This window comes from Typopeltis vanoorti, chromosome 9 (assembly GCF_054136105.1).
Source record: "Typopeltis vanoorti isolate ZY-2024b chromosome 9, IOZ_Tvanoo_1.0, whole genome shotgun sequence".
NCBI lineage: Eukaryota > Metazoa > Arthropoda > Arachnida > Uropygi > Thelyphonidae > Typopeltis > Typopeltis vanoorti.
This window is the reverse complement of record NC_143557.1, coordinates 45,545,351-45,569,474: the sequence shown is the minus strand read 5'-3', so window position 1 is coordinate 45,569,474 and position 24,124 is coordinate 45,545,351. Positions and strand designations below refer to the sequence as shown.

The 24,124-nt window shown below is 35.1% G+C and overlaps 1 protein-coding gene across 3 annotated transcripts in view; it reads left to right on the top strand.

Moving 5' to 3' along the window:
- Positions 1 to 24,124, top strand: part of LOC150103013 (DNA-dependent protein kinase catalytic subunit-like) — an 847,149-nt gene that overhangs the window by 717,260 nt on the left and 105,765 nt on the right. For all 3 annotated transcript variants that reach the window (XM_090397444.1, XM_090397443.1, XM_090397442.1), the window contains 2 exons: positions 164 to 384; positions 14,586 to 14,672. In XM_090397444.1, coding sequence (XP_090253570.1) covers positions 164 to 384; positions 14,586 to 14,672 — 308 coding nt within the window. The remainder of the gene's footprint in view (positions 1 to 163; positions 385 to 14,585; positions 14,673 to 24,124) is intronic.

The following is a 24,124-nucleotide window of genomic DNA, read 5'->3' as shown; positions in this document are numbered from 1 at the left end:
ATTTTTGATATAGTAGAAGATTTTTTACAAATTTTCATTTGTATATTTTTGACTTGGATTCTATCAGGAAATGCTCACATATAATTTCTTAGAGCATTTCTTAGAGAGACATATTATATAAAAAAGTAGAGGGAGACAATTCTCATGAATTTTTTTTTTTCAGGTCATTGTTTTGAATTCAATTGCTCTTCCTCGCTGCATAACTATAAGAGGAAATGATGAAAAAGAATATCGTTTTCTAGTTAAAGCATCAGAAGATTTACGGCAGGATAACAGAATTCAGCAGCTCTTTTCAGTGATGAATGAAGTATATTCTCAGGATTCTAGCTGTGCATCACGGAAACTTAAAATCTTGACGTATAAGGTTATTCCACTTACACCACGGTAATTATTATATTATCATTATTATTTAGTCATTATCTTCAAAATACCGTTGTAAAATTGAGTAACTCAGGTAGGAGAGGTTCATTCAAATGTAACCATCCTATCATGCTTGAAATTAAACTTCTACTTAATTTTTCTCAAAATGCATTCTATTCTTCACCTGCATTTCATCATCATTGTATTGCTGATATGCACTCTCATGAGGTATAGTACTACATGAAAAAGTTACATCATTATAAACTTCCTATTGACAATTTTCCTCAACAGGAATATGTTATCTTTCAAAAACCTCCATATTATCAGATCTTATATTTTGATCTTCCAGAGCATTTCTTAATATATCAATCTGCCTAGATCTTCCTCTTGTCCTTTATCACCCTGAAAAACAAACAAACAAAAAAACTTGTTTTGCTAACCTTTGATCTCCGTTCTGTTTAAGTGACCATATCACCTTAGAATCGCTCTGCTCACATATTTCTGAATGCTAACCATGTCATGCTGTTCCCAATATTTTCATTTTTTAATATGATTCTGATAGTGAAGCCATCTGTTCAGTCACCTAATTTTTTCTCAGAAACTCATATCTGTGAACTCCAGTCGTTGATCAAGTGTTTTATTTCTAACTCAGCTCTCAGATCAATAAGTTAAAATTGGTTTATAGACATCTAGTTTAGTGCTTTGACTAATTTCCCTCTTATTCCATATAAATTTATTCAGTTACCTCCATGCCACACCAGTTTACTAATTCTATTGTCTGTTTTCATACTTAGTTTGTCATCTTCACTAAAAACTGTGCCTAAATAGATGAAATGTTTTATATGTTTTCCTTACAGAATGTTGATATTTTCAGTGTTCTTGCCTGTTTTCACAATCCTTGTCTTTCTATTGCTGATTCTATACTGTATTTATTACAGCTGTTATTCATTTAATTAGGGAATCCTGCCAACTTATACTGGATTTGTTTAGGAGTACAATATCATCTTCATACTCAACATTCCAGAGACCAGAAACTACTTTAGTCAATTACCACTGGCACCTTTCCAATATTTCTTCATTTTTTTGAAAACCAGGTGACCAAATCTGTGCACAGTAGTTCTTATGTGGCCTAATCAAGGCCTTATATAATGTAACCAGAATCTCTTTACTTCTACAAGTCATATCCTTGGCATCATTGCCAGAATTCATTGTGTTGTCCTACAATTGTAGCAATGTGTCCTCTAAATTTTAGACTCTTATCTACTATCACCCGAAGATCTCATATTGCCTCCACCTCTAACAATATTCTCCACCAAGTGTAAACTCGACGTCCCACCTTTGTTTTCCAAATTTTGAAACCTTACATTTTTCAACATTTAACTGGTATTATCACTCCTGTGCCCATTCACTCAGTCTGTTCAAGTCTTCTTGTAAGGCCACAACATCTGCTCTGCTCCTCATAGTACTTCCCAACTTTGCATTATCTGAAAACAATTGATTATTCCCATTCAAAAGTGGGGGAATTTTTTGAGGCTTTAGAGAAACTAACTGACACAATAAAAAATGAAAGTTGGTCCTTGTTGGGGATCTAAATAGCAGAGTAGGAAATGATTGTCAGACATACAAAAATATATTGGAAAAATTTGGAGGAAAGAGCAAACTTAATAATAATGGCAAATGCCTGTTGGATTTCGGCTCAGAACTTGGACTGGTTATTACTAACACCATGTCATCATCAAATTCCTGACATGTACCCTCAAGGGGATGTACAGGATATGATAGTACTGTACATAAATTCATATATAAATTCACTCCTATGTGCATAAATTCACATGGAGAGAAGAGGAAAGGAATAAGAAAAATCTCATTGACTATGTTATTGTTGATAGCAATGTTTTCTCATGACGATTTTACATCATGAGAATGATGTAAAATCATCATGATGAATTACAGATGATGTGAAATTGTAGGTGATCACCATTTAGTCTTGAGCAAGATAAAATTGAATTTCATATTGAAAAGAAGAACATATAAGAAAGTTTTAAAGTGGATAAAAGTTGAGCAGCTCTCAGATATGAACTGTAGACTAAAATACACAAACATTATTCAACAAAAAATGAAAGAGTTTGAGAACAGAAACCAAACCTTTGAGATTCAGTGGCAAGCCCTGAAGAAAACACTGACTGATTCAGCCAGAGAGCAATGTGGTGAGGTTGTCTGCAAGGATAGAAAAATCAGAACTCCATGGTGGACATAGGAAGTTAAACAGGTAGTGAAGGAAAAGAAGAAAGCACATCAAAAGTTCCTGGCAAATAAGTTAGCTTGTGCTCTTACAGAATACAGAGCCAAATGTAAGAAAGCTAAACACTGTTAAACAAAAGTAATGTGAAGACTTTGGTAAGAACATAGAAAATAAATATCATGAAGGTGGCAAGATATTCTGGATGTTGTTGAAGAAACTCAGAAATAAGGAATTAGAGATGATAGAGATGACATGTAAACTGGAGAAAAAGATATCCTTGAGTATGGAGTAATTACTTCGAAATATTTCTAAATAAAACAAGCAGTGATAGCACAGTGGTAAGAAACACTCAACAGGCATGCAATCAGGAATATATATCCATACTTGAAGTAGAAAAAGCCATCAAAGGCCTGAAATGTGGAAAGGTAGCAGGAGTAGATGATATTCGGCCAGAAATGCTCAAGTATGGTGGTATAAAAGTCTTACAGTTGTTGCACTGCATTGTTCAGAAGGCCCGGACAGAGTGACAAATTCCAGATGATTGCAGTAGAGCTCTCATAGTACCCACATATATAAAGGGAAATAAAACTGAATATGAGAATTACAAAAGTATTTCCTTACTGAGTGTTCCTGGTAAGATTTATGCAAGTGTACTTGAGAAATGGTTGAGAAGAATTGTGGAAGGGAAGCTTGGTGAAGAACAAGCTGGATTCAGGCCAAATAGAGGCTGTCAGGATCAGATTTTCACTTTAGGACAAATAGTCGAGAAAGCATGGGAATATAACAAAGATCTGTATTTAAGTTTTGTCGATTTGGAAAAGGCATATGACAAAGTGCCAAGAGAGAAGCTATTCAATACGCTGCAGTTATATGGTGTCAATGGGGCATTATATCAAGCAATACTTAGTCTTTATTTGAGTTTTAAGTCAGCAGTTAGAATTGAAGGAAGTACAGGAAGATGGTTTAATGTTGAAGATGGTTTAATGCTGGTGTCAGACAAGGATATGCATTATCCCCTTTGTTATTCATTATCTATATGGATCACATTATGAAGGAAAGTGGTATTAAACCTGATATCAAAATTGAAGATGTTAATCTCAGCTCTTTGCTTTATGCTGACGATGTTATACATCAAAATAAATCTGCTATGTCTGCAAGATTCCCTGACTAAAATGAATAACAATTGTAATAGGTATAAAGGTCATCAATAACAAGACAAAGACAATGAAAATAGGCAGAAGCATTGAAAATATGAACTGCATTGTGAATGAAGAACCCATAGTACAAGTAAAATATTTCAGCTACTTAGGCACAAGTTTTAGTGAAGATGGTACATTAAATATGAAAATAGACAACAAAATCAACAAAGCCAGTATGGTAGAAAATCATCTGAATAAATTTATATGGAACAAGAAAGAAATTAGTCAAAACACTAAATTAGCTGTATACATGACAGTGTTCAAACCAATTTTAATTTAAGGATCTGAGAGCTGTGTCAGATGTAAAACACTTGACCAAAGACTAGAGAACACAGATATGAGAGTCCTGAGAATGATTAGGGGCATGAACAGATGGCATCAATGGCAATATCATATTAAAAACGAGGATATTAGGAAAGAACTTGACATTGTCAGCATCCAGGAATGCATTAGCAGAGCTAATCTCACTTAAACAAAATGGGCGAGGAAAGATTTGCAAAATAAGTGTTCTTTGCAAGGTTGGCAGGAAAAAGACCCAAAGAAAGACCAAGATATAGGTGGATTGATATGGTAATAAGTGCCTTAGACGATAGAAATATAAGATCTGATAATGTTGGAGTCTTGACAGGTAACAAACTGATTTGGAGGAAAATTGTAGATAGGAAGTTAGTAATGATGTAAATCTTTCATGTAGCAATATCGTATCCTGAACACACTTGAGGGTATACCTGGCAGGAATTTGATCATGATGATGATCTACTATCACCTTGAGACCTCTTATTTCCTCCACCTCTAACAATATTCCCCACCAAGTGTAAACTCAACATCCCATCTTTGTTTTCCAAATTTTGAATCCTTGGAATTTTCAACATTGCACTGTATTCCTACTCCTGTGCCCATTCACTCAGTCCTTGTGAATGAGTGAATGGGCACAGGATGGGCACAATCCTCTATTCAAGTCTTCTTGTAAGGTCACAACATCTGCTCTACTCCTCATAGTTCTTTCCAACTTTGCATTATCTGAAAACAACTGAATATTCCCATTCAAATCTTTCTCAATATCATTAACATACAGGTTAAACAGCAGTGTCCCTAAAACAGACCCATGAGGCACACCACTAGTGACTTTCCTCTTCTGGGATATTACTCCCCCTTACGAAACTTGCTGATATGTATTGAATTGGAAATTAGCCAATCTCCAATCCAATGCACTAATCTAATATCCAATTCCATCTACTCTAGTTTGACTATCAACTTATCATGTGGTAATCTATCAAATGCCTTTGCACAATCTAAGCACACTATTGTGTATCCTTCTCCCTCATCCAATGCATCTGCCACCTTATTGTAATAAGTAAGTAGATTATTAAAACATGATCTACTTTTAGCAAATATGTGCTGTCCATCAATAATAATACTACTGTTTTCAACCCAATTCTGGATACTTGGTCTCACTAACTTCTCCAGCACTTTAACTACAATACTTGACACACAGATTGGCTTCTAATTTGATGCTCAAGTTCTGTCACCTTCTTTACGAAGTGGTACAATCTTTCTTTCTTGCCATAGTAGATGTCAATTCCCTTCCACATTCCTTCAAAATACATGGTAATGTGTCACAGAATAAATTTTTACATTTAGTTTACTCAATTTCACATATATCACTTGTTTCATCACAGTCAGTCTCTCTTCATCCACTGCTCCCATACTCTCCATGATGTCACATTCATAAGGATGAAAGACCTTTATGAGCTGGTCATTAAATATCTGAACTATATACTTCACAGTTGTTATCATTATACAATTCTCTCCAATAATTGTCATCCTATTGTAATCTTATTTATTTTATTTTATTTATTTATTTATTTTTTTTGCTGGCTATATATCAAAAGAACTCCCTAGGTTTTTTACGCTTCATTAGCTGACATTTCTCATACTGCACTTGTGCTGTCCTTACTAACCTAGTCACCCTCCTCTCCTGTTCTTTGTACTCCTCATGGAATTGATTATTACCACTCACCGTGTTGTCTCCATAATGCGAGTTATAACTTCGAGTTTTCCTGCAGTAAAAATTAATATGAAGGTAACAATTCAAAAACAGAAAAGAAAAGTAAATGAAATCGTAGTTGTAGTTGGTGCTAACAACTTAACTGGCCAATAAGTTCAGTATGAGAAAGGACATGACAGGCTGTGGGAAGAGGCGAGGGTGAAGAGTGAGAAAGTGAAAATTGCCAGTATTTTACCTCGCTATGATAAAAATGAATGAAGAAGAAGGGCTATGATGCAAACAATTCAATGCATAAGCTGTGTAGAAAGAATGGATGTGAGTTTTTGGATGTGTGGAGTGAGTTTGAGGGAAGATTGGATTTGTATAAGAGAGACGGCCTACACCTGAATTCGTTTGGTATCAGGAGTCTAGAAAAACTAATAACTGGTATGAGACCTAACACAGAGAGTCAGGGAAACTGAATTATAAAGGGAAGAATGGTGTGAATGTGAGTGTAAGAGCGACAATGTTATTTAGCTGCGTTAATGATGGGAATTTCCATGACAAAGATAGGCTTTGTCATGGAAATGTTGATGAGGAGAGAATGATTTTGGGTTGTGTTCGTCCATTTCAGACCCCATCAAATGTGTGCAAACATGTGTAAAGGCATTATTGAAGAATAGAGATCTGCAAGTTGTCCAACTGCATCAGGCAGACTGCAGACAAGACTATACAACAAAACAAACAGGTAGATTATTATGTCTGTATAAAAATCCTAGGAGTATCAGAAACAAAGGGGTAGCATTTGTTGCCTTAGTCAATATGTTGCGACCTCAGATTGTAGGTATTGGTAACATGTGTAAAGGCATTATTGAAGAATAGAGATCTGCAAGTTGTCCAACTGCATCAGGCAGACTGCAGACAAGACTATACAACAGAACAAACAGGTAGATTATTATGTCTGTATAAAAATCCTAGGAGTATCAGAAACAAAGGGGTAGCATTCGTTGCCTTAGTCAATATGTTGCGACCTCATATTGTAGGTATTGGTGAGACCTGGCTATCAGAATCAGACCTACTAACTAGTATCAAGTTCAAGGGTACAGTATTTTTAGGAAGGATAGAGAAGATAGGAGAGGAGGGGGCGTGCTGCTAATGATATCGGATGACTTGAATCCAGTTAGAGTTGAGACCTGTGATTGTAGTTCCACTACTACTACTAACAATATTTCATGTGACAGTGAGTTTGAAGCCATCTGGTGTGAGATGGAATCTAACAAGATCAATTACATAGTGCAGTCATTACAGACCTGGTGGATTGGTGCTAGTGATGAAGAAATGCATCCCGAATATAAAAGATGAGCGCAAAAAGAGTAATCATAATGGGAGACTTTAATTATCCAAATATTAATTGTATCAGTAGAATCTCATGAGAAGAATGAAAATGGATTTATTGAGCTGTTGCAGGGCAACTTCCTCAGACAGCATCTGAGGAACTTGATGTCAGAGAGTGTTAGATTTGATTATAGTTTCAGAGGGCGTTTCAATTAAAGATGTAACTATTCTGCCTCTATTCTTTCTTTCTGCTTCCAGTTGGTGACAGTGATCATGCAGGTGTATGAGGTCAGTGGAATGAATCGGTCGCTGGATGGAAAGAATATCCACAGTGCATGGGAAGTATTTAAACAATACTTAAATGATGTGATATCCGAATGTGTTCCCAGAGTTCAAAGAATAAATAAGATAGGAGTCAAATGGATATGTAATCTTATTAAGCAAGAGATTAGTAAGAAAAGGACGAATGTAGAAGGAATACCATGTGCATAAGAATGATGTCCGTTATGAACATTATAAGCAGCACGCTAGAATAGTCACAACCATTGTACGGAAAACAAAGTTTGAGTGTGAAAAGAAAATGGCTCTGCATGCTAAAGACAACCCACAAGAATTCTGTCGATATGCTGCAAGTAAAAGAAAGAATGAATATGAAAGAATATAACTTTCTGAATGCAGATGGCATGAGGGTTGCAGTTGCAGAAGAGGTTGTTCAACTAACGAGTGCCCATTTTGTTAAAAGCTATCAACCTGGTGTAAACGACATTGAGCTCACTGCTACCTCTTCACTGGATGAAGGAACGCAGGTGTATGAGGATGAGGTATTAGAGCTGTTGCACAAATTGAAAGAATTCAGCAATGAGACTAATGGGATATCAGCACATGTGCTAAAAGAGTGTTCAGCTGAACTGGCTATTCCTTTAACCAGGCTGTTTAATATGAGTCTCAAGACAGGGAAGATTCTGCAGGAATGAAAGGAATGTATGGTAATTCCATTGCACAAGATATAGTGCAAAGATCGATGTATCCAACTATCAACCAATTAGTATCTCAGAAGTGGTGGTGAAGATTTTGGAATAATTGGTTGGGGCTCGCATTCAGAAATGGGTTGACAGTGAATCTCTACTTTGCAATGAAGAACATTGGTTTACTAAGGAAGGTCATGTTTTAGCAACTTGCTCATATTCTATAACAATGTTACCATTGAACTAGACAAGGGGAATGGATACACCATGATTCTTTTGGATTTTGCTATTGACGGAATACAGCATGGTAGACTGTTGCATAAATTGGAGAAAATGGGTTTGGGTTATAGAATATTAGCATGGATAAGAAGATGGTCGACTGACAGATATCAAAAAGTGTTATATGGGGGATGTGAGTCTGCAAGATTTAAGTTAACAAGTGGTGTACCATAAGGATCAGTGCTTGGTCCTCTGTTATTCAATCTATACATTAATGATATTAGAAAGGATTTGACAAGCGACATACAGCTATTTTCTGATGATGCAAAGATAGGTAGGGTAATCAGTAATGTTGCTGATATGCAGTACTTGCAGAATGATTTGAATAGGCTGGAATTATGGGCATGGGAAAATGGTGTCAGTTCAATGTCAGTAAATGTAAAGTCATTCACTTTCAGGGGTGGCTTGTGCATAGGCACTGCAGAACTGCAGCACCCCCAATTTTTCTCAATATATAAATATATTTATTAATTTATTTATATTTGCTTGTAATATTTAATTTTATCATCAACAATCCTATACAATTCTCTTATTTTGTATAAAAAATAATAAAAATCCATCTGGTAGCACTTAGGAGGGTGAAGGATGCTAGCAGTACTGTGTTTACCACAGTGTCATATTGCTACGTACGCAAGCATATGCACATCATAGTGAGATGCGAGCTATTAGCGTAATGCGGCACTGTCCATCGCGCAATTCCACTGTTGTTTATATGCAGTTTGCACCAGTAGTAGAATGTTCATAGCGTTTATTGTGTTTACTCCATCTCTTTAAATATTTGGACATTACAATTAAAGGATTTAATTGTAATGTCCAAAAATTGTAAAATCCATTCCTTTAATTACAATTAAAGGAATAGATTTTATTTTTAAGTAATTTTGAATTATACCAAACTGTATAATTTTATCGATAATAAACAATATTTTTTCATGTTTAATTTGTAATTTTTATTTTTTACCATAATTTTGATATTTTATCCAAACACGCATACACTGTACTTACAGTGTGTATGTATATTTCGAAAGTTGCAGCACCCCCACGATTTCAAGCCACGAGCCGTCACTGTTCACTTTGGTGTGATTAGATATCCAATGTCATATTATATTGGTGGAATTGGGTTAGAAGAAACTGATGAGGCTAGGGACCTTGGGGTGTTAGTAGATAGGAAATTGAAGTTCAGGGGCCATGTAGCAAAGATTGCAAATATAACTGAAAAGATAATTGCAATGCTGAAACAAACTTTCACATATGATAAGGATGTCATTTTGCCTCTTTACAAGGCCTTGATAAAACCTCACTTGGACTATTGTGCACAGTTCTGGTGTCCTGGTTTCTGTTGTGATTCTGATATATTTGAGAGAGAGAGAGAGAGAGAGAGAGTACAAAGGGGAGTGTTAAAAATGATATCAGAATTGTGGAATACTGATTGTGAAGACAGATTGAGAATTTGTGGACTGCAGACACTAGCAAACAGGAGAAGGAGGGGTGATATGATTGAGACTTACAAACTTCTGAAAGGGTCATACAGGATTTCAATTGATGGAATTTTTCATTTTTTGGAGGATGGGGAAAGGACAAGAGGTCATCCTTGGAAACTGAGAATGAAGACTGCAAAGAAGGGAGTGAGGGCTAGATTTTTCTCTCAGAGGGTGGTGCATGATTGGAATAGATTGCCATTGGATGTTGTGAGTGTAAGCAGTGTGAACGAATTGAAGAATAAGTATGGTGGCTGGTTTGTGTAGTATGTGGCCTCCCTTGTTGAGTCTCTGACTCCCTGGAAGGCTCTCTTAATAATAATAATAATGCTTTCTTTTATTGCATGTTACTAATCTCTTCATTCATCTATTTCACTCCTAACTTATTTAACCTCCTAATCCTTACAATTCAATTTGGAACATGCCATAACTAAGAATTAGTCCATCCTGAACAAAAATCCAGCAAGTGCGTACCATTATTATTCTTTTTGCTCTTTACTTTACTCGCTGGAAAATGATCCGCGCAATATGAAACTTTTTATATAGGCATAGGGCAGTGCAATCTATCAAACTGCGCTATTTTCTCAAATCATTTTGGGAAAATGATTACACTTGCCCATTATTCTTTGCCCATACTACTTAATGTTTAAGCCAGAGGTTGGTTGATTAACCTATAGTATGTTGTTACCATGTATGGGTAATGAGTTGGAAAAGGAGAAACTTGTTTACCTTTGATTTAAAAACCTGTATATTATATTTCTTGGGTAGACTGTTCTGCATTACATCAAGGAGCAGGAAAATAAACTTGTTCTGTGGGTTTTGAGTTGTACCTTGAAGGAATGTTGGGTGGCAGTTTCATGTGTTTCAATAGCTTTAGTGCAGAGTGGAGGAATTATTGATGCTGTTTCATATAAACATTTGCCATGGAAATATTTATAGAATATACATATTGCAGAAACCAGATGTCTGTATAAAATTGGGTGGTTTAAGTAATCTCCTTTGATTACTCTTCTTACCTTTGAATCATCTATTTTGTATCATTAATATAAAAATGAAAGGATTAAAACTGATTTTAATGCTTCCAGTATTTCGTCTCAGTCACTGAGACATCTTCAGGGATTACAAAAAAACTAATGTAACACACACTCAAATACAACACAATACTAAGTGAAATACATGGGTGACTCTGAAATCCTATTATGGTGTGCCCTCTATGAGCATTTGTAGATGGCCTAGGATGTAAAGTGGGATCGCTGATAATTAATGTTTTCCAAAGTTTGTGAAGTTTTATGCAACCGTATTTATTTAAATTCAGTTGATTTCTAAGTGCCACCGCAGATTCTAAAAATAGTCTTTATTTTTTTGAATTTACTATGGTGGAGCATGGTGTGTTTTTTTTTCAGGAGATCCTGTGGGTTGTTTCCAAAACATGATCTGCCAGGCCAGATTGACCATAGTCGGGATTGCAGATATATGATTTCTGTTCTTCTAAGCAAATGGTTGCTGATGTACTTGTCTGTCCAAAGTTAGCCAGCTGGCAGGAGCAGGATACTTTATAAACTCCAAGCACTGAGAGAGGAGGTGGCTGATCTTTGGTAGATCAGATAAGGGTAACAAGTTTATGGTAGGACTTCGATGCTGTGCGGAGGTTATACTTTCTTAAGGACCTGGCTAGTTTTCTGATGTGCCATGGATGTAGGGTATGGTGATGGCATTTCTGAACTCCTGAAGGAAAGAGCTTATAAAGTACCCTGTTCCTGCAAGCTGGCTTACTTTGGACAGACAGATCAGCAACCATCTGCTTAGAACACAAATCATACATCTGCAGTCACGAGTATGGTCAATCGGCCTGGCAGACCATGTTTTGGGTGCAACCCACAGGATCTCTTGGGGAAAAAACACCATGCTCCACCATAGTAAAGTCAAAAAAGAAAGACTATTTTTAGAATGTGCGGTGGCACTCAGAAATCAACCGAATTTAAATAAATACGGTTGCATTAAACTTCCCAAAATTTGGGAAACATTGTTTATCAGAAATCCCACTTTACATCCTAGGCCACCTATAAACATTTAAAAAGTTGCGCTACCTAGATAGGACTTTAGAGTCACCCATGTGTTTCACTTAGTATTGTGTTGTATTGGAGTGTGTGTTACATTTGTTTTTTTGTAATCCCTGAAGATGTCTCAGTGACTGAGACAAAATATTGGAAGCATTAAAATCAGTTTAATGTGCCTTTCTAAATGCTGTATATATTGCATTAAGTCTCCAACATGATATCTTCACAGCACTTAAGACTCAACACATCTGTAGATTCAGACTTCCCGTAGATTCAGTTCCCTATATACCTATTTTTGATGTCTGTCCATCACCACCCTCTTATAAAAATCACTAGCATCCCTGATTTTTTTAATTAAGCATCCCTGATAAATTAGCACAAATGGGGATATCCATCCCCACTTTATCTAATGCATTTTCCACTTTATTATGAAGTAATAAATGAGAATAAACTGAGCAGATTGCTAAGGTACAACTTACCCTTCAAAATACCTTGCTTCCGCATTTCTGAATTCTAATTTTAACAACCTCTTCAGTACCTTAACCACCACTCCTGAAATACTGATTGGCCTATAATTTGCTGCATCTATCTTGGAACCTCCATTGTGCATAAAACTATTTTGTCCTCTTTTCTCTTTCTAGGCACCTTCACAGAAATCTGAGGTTTAAATTAAACAGCTTTGTCAGAGGAACTACTATTTCCTTTGCACTTTCTCATAATACATAGTCCAATATCCCATGGCTGTATTTGTATTAAATTTCTGCAATGTTGTATCTCCAATTCATTTACCACTATTCTCACTCATCAGTCAGTGTCACATCTGGCACTGCAGCATCTTCACAATTGATGGTACACTTTTGCAAAATGATCACTCAATAACTCATCTATATCATTTACTTTATCCCCTTCTTCCAACATCAGCAGTTTTTTATCTTTTCATAGTCAATATTTGACAAATAGCAAAACAAACTTAAAGATTTCCTTTGGGCTCATCACCTGACTTCCTCTCATAATTGGCTTTGACAATCCTTAACATACAGCTCATTCTCCTTGCCTGTGCTTGGTATGCTCAGAACTTGCTGATCACTCATTTTAATTATTTTAAAATCAGTATCTAAGCTGTCATGTTTATAGATCTGCAGCCATCTGTCATCAGGAACATAAATTCTATATCCATTATCATGAATCTGAGCAGTCTGGCCTAGCAGAACATATCATCTGAACTAAACATAGGCTGCTTTGGAAGAAAACTAAACTCTTACATAAAAGTAGATTAGCCAGCCTGGTTGGTCGAGTGGTAGCATATTCGCCCTCCAGCCAAAAGGCTGCAGATTCAAATCCTGCCATGGGCATGGATGTTTGTGATTGTCTGTGTAAATACCAGTGGTGGTCAGCAGTAGATAGTGTTGGTGTGGTTGCAGTTGGTTGGTGATTAATGGTGGCAACGGAGTTGTAGAGCAGGTTTCCTCCCTCTATGAATCCTTGAACTCCATGGAAGTGTCAAGTAATAATAATATATTCCTTATCGAGTGGTTATACAAGTAGAGCTTCAAAGCTTTTCTACACTGACCATAGATCTGATGGCATGCAGTTATCCCCTTTATTATGCGAAATATTAATGTATTAATCTTATATAAATTTCTGATGATTATCATATTATATTAATTTATTTTGTGTTTATTTATTTTATTTTTAATTTGCTCCCTTATGCTGTAGTGGCTCTTTTATTTTTTTTGCATTTTATTTTGTGTTCCATTATTAGTATACTGAAGATGCTTTTGATACTTAGGCAAAAATTTACATGCATTAAATTTGCTTTCGCATAAGTTTGGAGCTTGTGTAGCCAAATGGATGTGGCGTTCTTGGTGACTAGAGGAAATTTTTGTAAGCCTTTTTTCGACTGGTTCCCGAGTTAGTCGATCTATGGCATGGGGAAGATGGTTTTTTCGTCCTGTAAACTCAAAAAAATCAATTATAGAACCTACACTATTTCAGACATTAAATATATTGTGTTAGGGACCACGAGATGGCAGCACTTGTTGAGCTGCCTCTTCACTGTGTGCCACTTAATTAGTGATAGCCTTGGGCCTGCTATATCTGATTGGGTAACAGTGGAGATTGAGCTGCCCACTCAGTCTCCAAAAGAGGTTAGATAGGGCTAAAATGGCCTAGCCTACTCCCTATACCGGAATGAAAAGGCATTAGCTGGGTTTTTTTTTTTTTTTTTTTTTTTTTTTTTTTGATAAGTTAGAGTTTCTGTCTTTAATTTTTTTATAAATAATATTATCCTCATCTACCCAATTCTGTATATGATCTCTTGTGATCCTCAGAAAAAATAAATTGGTCTATACTTGGATGCCTCCATTTTGATGCATTTCTTGCTATGAAACAGCATGTTCAAATAAATTATGTCATTTAGTCATACTGGTACAACCAGTTTAATATTTAAGTTATTTTTAATGTTAATTGAATCTATTAATCTGTTAAAATGAAAATTTCAATAACTTTCATATGACATAGATGGAATTACTGCATTCTTACATCATTCCATTCATTAATTTTTATTTTTTATATATTTTCACTTACTGTATTTTGCCAAATTGCTGATCAACAAAATTCCTTGATGTATGAAATTTCTCTCTTTCTGAAGAAAATTACTAACACGAATTTATTTTTAATGTTTTAGTATCGGATTAATTGAATGGGTAAGCAATACAAAAACCTTGAAAAGTTTTCTGGATGATACTATGACAGAAGAAGAAAAGTTGGCTGTGTAAGAATCTTTCCTTTTTACTAATGTTTAATACATAAAATAATAGTATGGAGAATTCTTTTAAGTTCTTTATCATCAGTTCTGCTTTGGATAATAATAAATTACCATTCTTGTAGAGAGGCTTATATGCTGGTTAAACATGATAACTAATAATTAAGAAATCGACAGCGTACACTAGGAATATAAATTAAATAAACTTTAATATATACTTTCCGATTCACTCCTCTCCTTCCTAACACACTTCCTAACAACCAACACTCTAGAATCAAGTTCACCCTGAAAAAAGAGGAAAACAATAACCTCCCCTTCCTAGACACACTAGTGTCTAGGAAGGGGAGGTTATTGTTTTCCACCCCCCCCTCACAACAATATGGAGTTATTATGACACTATTCAACAGGGCAAAAATAATCTGTTCAAATGATCAAGCCCTAACCACTGAACTAAATCACATCTGTGACACTTTCTCAGCCATTGGCTACCCCCCCCCCCAAAAAAAAAGAATCCAAAAAATACTTAAACTAGTTATCCACAACCCACCTCCCCCCCCCTTCACAAAAAAGATTACTCTAAATCCTTCACCATTCCCTAAATCTGAGGCACCTCGGAAAAAATCAACAAAATCTTAAAAAAACATGACTTGACCACTTGTTACAGACCATATAGAAAATTGGCATCCTTTATCCGCTCACTAAAGACCAACCACTTCCCCTAGACCTACCTGGTGTATACCAGGTCCCTTGCAGCTGTAAATTGTCCTACTTTGGCCAAACAGGCAGTACAACAAACATCAGAATCTCAGAACACAAGGATTACATCCGACTTCACCAGCACAGCCACTCTGGGCTTGCAGAGCACGCTCTGGATACTCGCCACAGTAATACATTGCAGCAAGTTCAAATATGAAAGACTATTCATGGAATCAGCCTCAGCCCTTAGGAACATGCCAAACCTCAACAAATTTGGATGCATGAGACTGCCCCAAATTTGGGAAACATGTATTAGAAGAACGTCAGCCCAAAGGTCCAAGAACTACCAATATAGCCCGCCAGGGGGCACCATCAGAACTAGGAAAACGTTAGCTTCCTAGCTTCATTTCTCATTTTCTGTTATGTAGTACTTGTGTGCACTTGTCTTTGTATTAAGTTTCCAAGAAGATGGCAACGTGACGTTTGCCGAAATATCGGAAAGTATATATTAAAGTTTATTTAATTTATATTCCTAGTGTATGCTGTCCATTCCTTAATTATCAGTTATCAATAAATTGCCATGTTCTTTAAAATTTCACTAATATTAGTATACAGGTTCATCCCCCAGAAAGACTCATTGAGGGAGTCTTTCAGGGAGATGCAGCAAACTGTTACATGTGCTTCCCAGAAAAAGAAAACCTATGTAGGGAGCTTTGAGAAAGCTTCTTTCAGGCCACATGGTGTTTAAATGCCTGTGATATCTCTTTTTGAATGTATTCACTGAAGATGTCCTCATAACATCCACTGGTAACTTAATCTACTCACTCATTTAGGAAAATTATGGAGACAACTACCGTGTTCGAGTAAAACTTTAGTTTAATATAAACCAAAATCAATACTCGACGTTTAGACCTTGATATCAAGGTCATCTTCTGGAGCATATACACTATATACAGAGAAACAAGCTGCACTACAATCTACATGGTTTGCTAAAGTTACTGACCAACCGTTACAACAATTATTGGCCTGACCTCTGATTAAAAAAAAAAAAAAAATTATATTAAACTAAAGTTTTACCAAGCACGGTAGTTGTCTCCATAATTTTCCAAAATGTATTCTGATCACCATGTAAGCCTAAAAGAAAGGATAATCCACTCACTCATTACATGCCAAAAGAGAAAGGAACCTGGATCCCGCATATCTCTCATAACCACACTGTTATTCAGTTTTCAGGGCTGACCCCAAGTTCTTTCCCCCATGAGCTGTAAAATCTCACTTGTGTCTGTACTGTAATATCATAATATCCAATTACCAATTTTTGTTTCTATCATATCCTTTCTCCTCTATCTACTACTCAAACTTTGAAGACTATTCAGTTTGGCCTCATGTGCACCATCCCATTATTATTTTTATCTGCCACTGGATCTTTCAGTTGTCTCCTCTTCTCCTCTGAACCCAGGTGACCATGTCTGCACATAGTAGTCAAGATGTGGTCTTATCAAAGCCTCTTACATTTGAAGAATAATATCGTTATTTGTTTAGGCATTCTTTTCAACACTGCGGTTAACTGATTACTGAGAAATATTCACTTCTATTAATATTTAACTCATAAAATAATAGTATGGAGAGTTATGCAAAAGAGTTTTAAATTTCACCCCTGTGACTGAGAAAGGAACTTGTTTCATTTTAAGAATTAGAACTCAGAAATATTTCTGAATTATATATCACACTGCAATCTATAAGTGCAATTTACATACCAAAATCTCATTAATGTTTTTACTAAGAAATAGAAAAATTGAGACTTAATAGAATCCTAATTATACATGAGGGAATCAACTGTTCTTCAATGGATAATATCATCAAAGAATGCAAATGTGATCAAAGTATCAGCTTCTACTCCAGAGAAAGTGATCATGTGGTGTACTCGAAAAATGACCATGCTTCTTTGGGAGATAAATAGAAAGGAATATATTTATAAATATAACATTAACACACTGAGAAGAATGCTTTTAAAATACCTTCATATCTTAATAGCTTCTCCTAGGAGCAGGAAAATCAATGTTTGGAGTCAGTATATTCAAGAATTGTATATCATAATTTAGAAGAATAAATAGTTGGCATGAATGGCATAAATAATGCCATTAAGCAGGAGTTATTGAAATAAAATGACTGAAAGTATAAAACAGAAAGTGGTAAGAAGTTGCATGAAGAATTTAAAATGCAAGCTAGCAAAGTAATAGGTCTAAGCAGACATCCACTGTACTCTAGTACAGTGTATTATTCATAATTGATCTATCACAAGCTTGGTCACTTGTCTCAGGATCACTTCCTCTCCTATGGAATATACGAGACCAAATATGTGTGCAGTAGTCCAGATTCTGCTTTATTCAAGAGGACCAAATAACCTCCTTGTCTCTGCATGTCAGCGTGTTCTTCAGCATCCAGGTAATTTGATCTATTTTGGTTACTTTCGCAATTAGCCTTCTGAACTACTTTCTCCACAATTATCCCCAAATCCCTATCCTTGTGAAATTCTGTCAATCCAATTCTGCCATTGTGAATGGTTGCATACACTTAGCTACATTAAACTGTCAACAATTAATCTTTTTCCATACTGCCAGACTATTTAAATTATCCTATAAGGTCTCCACATCAGTTTTATTAACTAATCTGTACCTAGTTTTACATCATCAGCAAACAGCTGGTATTTTCCATTAAATAATTACCTATATCACTGATGTAAAAATTAAATAGCAGTGGCCCAAGAACAGAGCTCTGCTTCCCACCACTATTTACACTTTCTCCTGGATACAAACACCAAAGATTAGCATGTGAGGGAGTTGAATGTCTTTGCAAACTCCAGCAGAATTATTGTGCAGCAATTACTAAGACATTGTCTACTCCTCACAGAACTGTGCTGCCACCATAGAGTACCAAATTAGCAGGGAGCAGGTAGCAGGGTTTTTTCTCCCGGAAACTCGGGTTTTTCATCCCGCATACATACAAATCGGCCCTTCAGAACACACGCAATTTACAGACAAAAATTACTAGTTGTGGTGGTGTTGGAGGTGGGCGGTAGGTGGCGTTGATTCGTAGTAGAGGTAAGGTGTAGAGACAGTTGAAGATGTCCTCCCGCGATGAGTCTTCGGACTCCTTGGAGGTATCAGGAATAATAATAATAATAATAAATTCCCATCCACCCATTCCTTAATTCTTCCTTTGAGAAATTTTTCCAGTACTTTAACCACTAATCCTTGGATAATGATTAGTTTATAAGTTGCTTGAATATAATTTTTAATTCTTTTTACTTGCATGGGACATTACAAGAGCTGAGAATTAAACAGATGCACTTGCGTTCCATTGCACATTCTCATAATAAATGGGTCAGTGTTCCATCTAATCCTATAGCCTTATTCTTAATATTAATTTCGAATATCCTAATAACCTACAATTTCTCTGCCTCTGTTTCTCACTTCAATACCTCATATCTTTAGGTGAGGTATACAGTAATCTCCAGACAGGTGGAGCTTACTGTATAAGCTCCACCTGTCTGGTATACACTTGCAAAGCATTCAGCCAGCTTCTATTTTGCCACTTTTTTTTCCATGTCCACTATCAGCACTCATTACAGCTTCCTTCCATAGCTATTTTTCCTTTTACTTCCCATGTAGTGATTGCAGATATGTAGGAAGTGAAATATATATATCTACAAAATTTTCCTTATATTTCTTTCACAATATGCAACTCGTTTTTAATGATGATACTCATTTATCTAATCCCTACCTGATATATTTTCCTGAACCTGGGTTTGCATTCCCATACTTTTTTTTTCACACTCCTTTCTCCAATGTACTGCTTATATCTCTTCTTGCTCATTTTTATGCCATGGCAGTGCTTCAAGCCATCTACTTTAGCTTGTCACCAGTCAACTATTCATCATTCCCTTAACTGAAAATTTTTGATGTTCATGCTCTCACTAGATTCAGCACTCTTATACTTCTCCATATGAGGCACCTGTTCATGGGGGAGTGGACCCCCTCAATGATGGTGCAGGCCTTTTCATTCTCCATCTTTTTCTATACCTTGCTATCTGCATTCTTTTGCTGTATTTCTCCTGAGACCTTTTTTAACTGTCCAGTTTTCCAGGCATCTGTCATGGGGATTCAATCTTCTGCTGCCACCATGTTATAGAAAATTCTGATAATACAGATACTGGTTTGCCTTCAGGGACAGGCAGTGGTGATATAGTAAGTGTTGTTTCATGTGGTCTGGAGACAGGGGTCCAAGGCTTGCTGGTAAAGCATTTAAGGTAATACTGGTGTTCCACTTCTGAATGTATTTATTGCTTGACATATAGCAGAAATGTCTGGTGCCAAACCCAAAATCCCTTTGAACATGAATCTATCATCCTGAAATTTTTCAGGGACATTTTGAGGACCCAGCCCATTAGAGATTCCTTAGACACATCATATACCTGATGTACATACAAAATATACAGTTGTTTCTTATCATTCATACAACAGTGAAAAGCAAATAGGGCTCCCCCCTCAAAAAAATAAAATAAATAACCTACTTCCCAGTAGGCTATTCTTGTTGAAATATTGTGCTAGCAACAATATGAAAATAATAATAATAATTTTTTCCCCAATATTATCTCCTTTTAATTTTAACAAAAGTAAACCTCCTACAAATATGATTTCTAGGCCTGAAATTATATTGCCTTTGCCTAATTTCAATAGATTTACCATTAGTTAGTTCAAGGTCTGCACTAACAGTTTCAGTAGCTTGATTATCTTCATTAACAGTACCTAAATTAGAAGATGTGGTTTCTTTAATCTCTTTTGAATCTTCATATACATATTTATGATAGTCTGACATCAACTCTTCTAAAGCACAATTATTTTTTATGACCTCAATTATCATGTTGCTTAATTTTATTATCCATTTTCTCTAGAGAATTTTGGTTTATATTATGTACATTACTAGATGATCTTTTGTAATCATTTTTATGGTTTTGTTGCCTTGAACTTTCAGAACAATTATGTTGACATCTAGTTTTATTTTTATAAAACTTTATTAATTTTTATAAAATTTAATTTTTATAAATTTACTTTATTTAGGTTAGGAAAACCTTCATCCTTTAATATCCTATTTAAATCATCTCCTAAGCACATTAAACTATCATTCCTTAACAGATATAATCTTAATCTATCAGAATGCACAATTAGTATTTTAGTTGGATTCTTCATATCTTGTATTTTAAACTTCGCAGGAAATAATTGTTCCAATATCCTATAAGGACCTGAAGCTCTTTTTTTCTAATTTACTACTCTTTCTCAGACTAATTTTATTTTCTAAAAGTACTAAATTACCAGGACTAAGATTCCTATATTTTCCGAATCTTTTTAAATGCTCTTGTTTTATGGGAACTTATCTTACCAGATTTTGCTATAACCTCCCAACTGGCTGGTGTGGATGATATAGTCAGCTCTCCCTAGCTTTTTTCATGGATCAAAACTTCGTCGGCATTCTACCTTTTATCATGCCATTACCTTCCTCCACCGTTAATCTCGTTACGGCTATTCTATAGCCATTAGTGGATTAACTGTTGCTGAGTGACCTTTGTGCCCCCTGTCTTTACGTCTATTGTGTTGCTTAGAATTTCATTTACTGTCCTAAGCTATTTGATCTTTCTTGCCTCTAAAATGATTTATTGTGTCTCTTCCCAAAAATTGAAACGAATTTCACATATGTGAAAGAAATCAATCCTGAAATGACCACTGATCAGCTTTTGCAATGAATCTATTTAGTGATAGTAAATTTGGTATATTTTATTCTACAAATCAGTGCACCGGAAGAGTTGCACTGATTGTTCTTGCACTTTACGTATAATAATTGAATACTTTTTTTTCGAATTTCAGAATTTTCAAATGTTTGCTTTGAAAATATTATGTCAAATATTAATATTTTTAAATAATATTTATTGAAATAAATATGTCATTTTGCTTTTGTTTGTAGCCAAATAGCATTATATGGATCATCACATTTCAGTTTTAGAAACGATTTTTTGTTATTCATAAAGACAAAATAAAAAAAAAATTGTTAAAATGCTACATTGCATTACTCGGTTTCCGATTGTGTCTTTTTGGTATCAAAAATTTATATCCAATGATATTTTAGCAGTGATTCTTCGCCTTCATCTTTTATTTATTTATTTATTTGTATTATGCATATTACGATAATATCTAATGCATATCCTTGTAAATATGTTGAAAATATGTGAAAAATATCATATACGGAATGATTCAAAATTTTTGCTCATTTTGAAGATTTTCTAATGCTTCCCCCCCCCCCCTCCTTATTCTCTCCTGGAACTGAATTGCATAACTACTCTAAATTTCTATACAGGTTTGAAAGCTTTTCTAGACATCATTCAAAATCAATTACTTCATTTTACCATTTTGACAAAAGATATACGGCAATCAGATTGTACCGTGAAACTTCTAATTCTGTTCTATTTATTTGCAATCTAAAACCAGCTGTTCTACTGTCCACTGAAATTATGTGAAATTTTAGAAATAATATGCTATATTTTCACCATGCAAAATTGTTTATATGCATACCACACAAAAGAAAGTTCAGTAGTATTATTTTTGTTTGTTTTTCTTTAAAAAAATCTAAACATTACTTCTGCTGCTGGAAGCTATTTCTGAAATAATCTACGTCTTATAAATACTTGGTAATATCCTCTTAGCTGGAGGAAAAGTTGAAGGCTTACTCAGTGCTATTGAGAAGAAAGGGGAGAACACTAAAGTTGCACTAAAGTGCCTCAGGCTGTAGTGCAGAATATGTCAAGAATGTCTTGTTTCCTTTTCGATTGTTGATTACCTATATCCTAACAGAAATACTGACATTTCGTTTACATGCTTATACATTATTTATGCCAGAATAATTGCTTAATTTATAATGATCAGTTTCACTTTTATTATCAAAAATTAGAAATTAAATCATACAATTATCTTGAAAAAGAGGATTTGAATTATTTTCAAAGAAAAGGTGCATATGCGTTTCATAATCTTCTTTTTTTTTGGGGGGGGGGGTATAGACCTAATCAATCTGCGGATATTTCAGATAATTTATTTCATAAATAGTTCTCAAGACAGCTGTTACAAACATAAATCACTTGGGGAACATACCCATTCATTTTAGTATAAAATAGTAGCAAAGGTTCAGTTACTTTAGATATGTAATCTAGAAGAAAATGTTATGTCTGCTGAGATTAGAATCTTACGTGAATAATTTTTCTGACATGATTTCTCTATTCGTTATAATGTAACCAATTTCCAGATTTTTTCCCTCATGCAGACTCCATATCATATGCAGTGATTTCTTCTTTGTACTACAAGAAAAAAAAATCAGATAACAGAAGAAAAATATGTAGTATTTTCTTTTCCACTGGCTGAATTTATAATGTTCTTTCTTTGTGTTTTGAAGAGAAAATGCAAATGACTTTTTTCTTACTATTTTTGCCATTATAACATCTCATATAATTATAAGAGTGATATTTTACCTTTTTTCTCCCACACGAGAAACAGAAATAAGGTAGTAATAATATTGTTGATTATGTCAAACTTCATTGTAGCAGAAATTTTTATTACAAAACTTTGTAATATATATCTCCGAAACAAGACATTTGGAACCCACATCACATCAATGTTGAGTGTTGGCAAGGTGAAAATGTTCCTGTTATTATTTATATATTTCATTTATTAACTAGGGGGACTATGCCCAACCCCCTGTGTTCCGGTCTGGTAGGCCAGTTCCCCTTCAATTGTGATAACTCGAAAGGGGGATTCCTCCCCTGAATTCTGATGACTCGAATTTTGAAAACTCGACACTCAGGGTAGCCCCTGAGTTTCAAAACGTTTCGAAAAACATGACATAAAAAGGCTTATCATTTTATATGTATATAGGGTAAATTTTATTTCATTATTTTTTATTGTTTTGGTATAATACTTTACCTGGAATACTCTTTCCAGTTCCAGAGGAACTGGAAAGAGTATTCCAGTTGCTCTTATATTTTATTCCTTCGAAAATATCATTCTGTGTCATAAAAAGAACTTAAAAATTCGCCTTCAAGATGAAAAGGAAACAGTTCATTCAGGTATCCCTCTATCAATATTTGTAGTCCTGAAAAGGACTGTTTTGATGGCCTTGAAAACAAACATTTTTTATTTCATACTGTTCAGAATTTAAAATTCTTGAACAGTATGGAACACCTTGAAGCAAGGGTAAACACACAAAGCAGTTTTACACTCAGGGCACTAGATTTTTGTTTCCTTTCTGATATATTTTTTATTACATACATAACATTTGCATGCAGTTTTTTTTTTATTAGCCGTTGGTGGTAGATTTTCAGGAAAATGGTTGGAGTTAGCAGCGTTCAACCTCAGATGTCTGGCAGGATTTCCTGTTTTTCTGCTTGCTGAAGAAGGCACATGTGCATGCAGCAATGCTTTCGCAATTTCTATTCTGTATTCTAGATATGTTATGGTAGACAAACATTTTTTCTTGTGCAGGAGGAAACTGTTCCAAATAACAAAATCTAATACATGCCCAAACACTTTTTTGTAATATTTTTTATGCTGTTTCCTCATTACAGAGTAGAATGATAGCTGCTGATCGCACCTGTCGACTCCATCCATAGTGTCGTTGTATGCACACACAGCAATGGGTTTTTCTTTCTTTAAACCATGCTTCTCCAC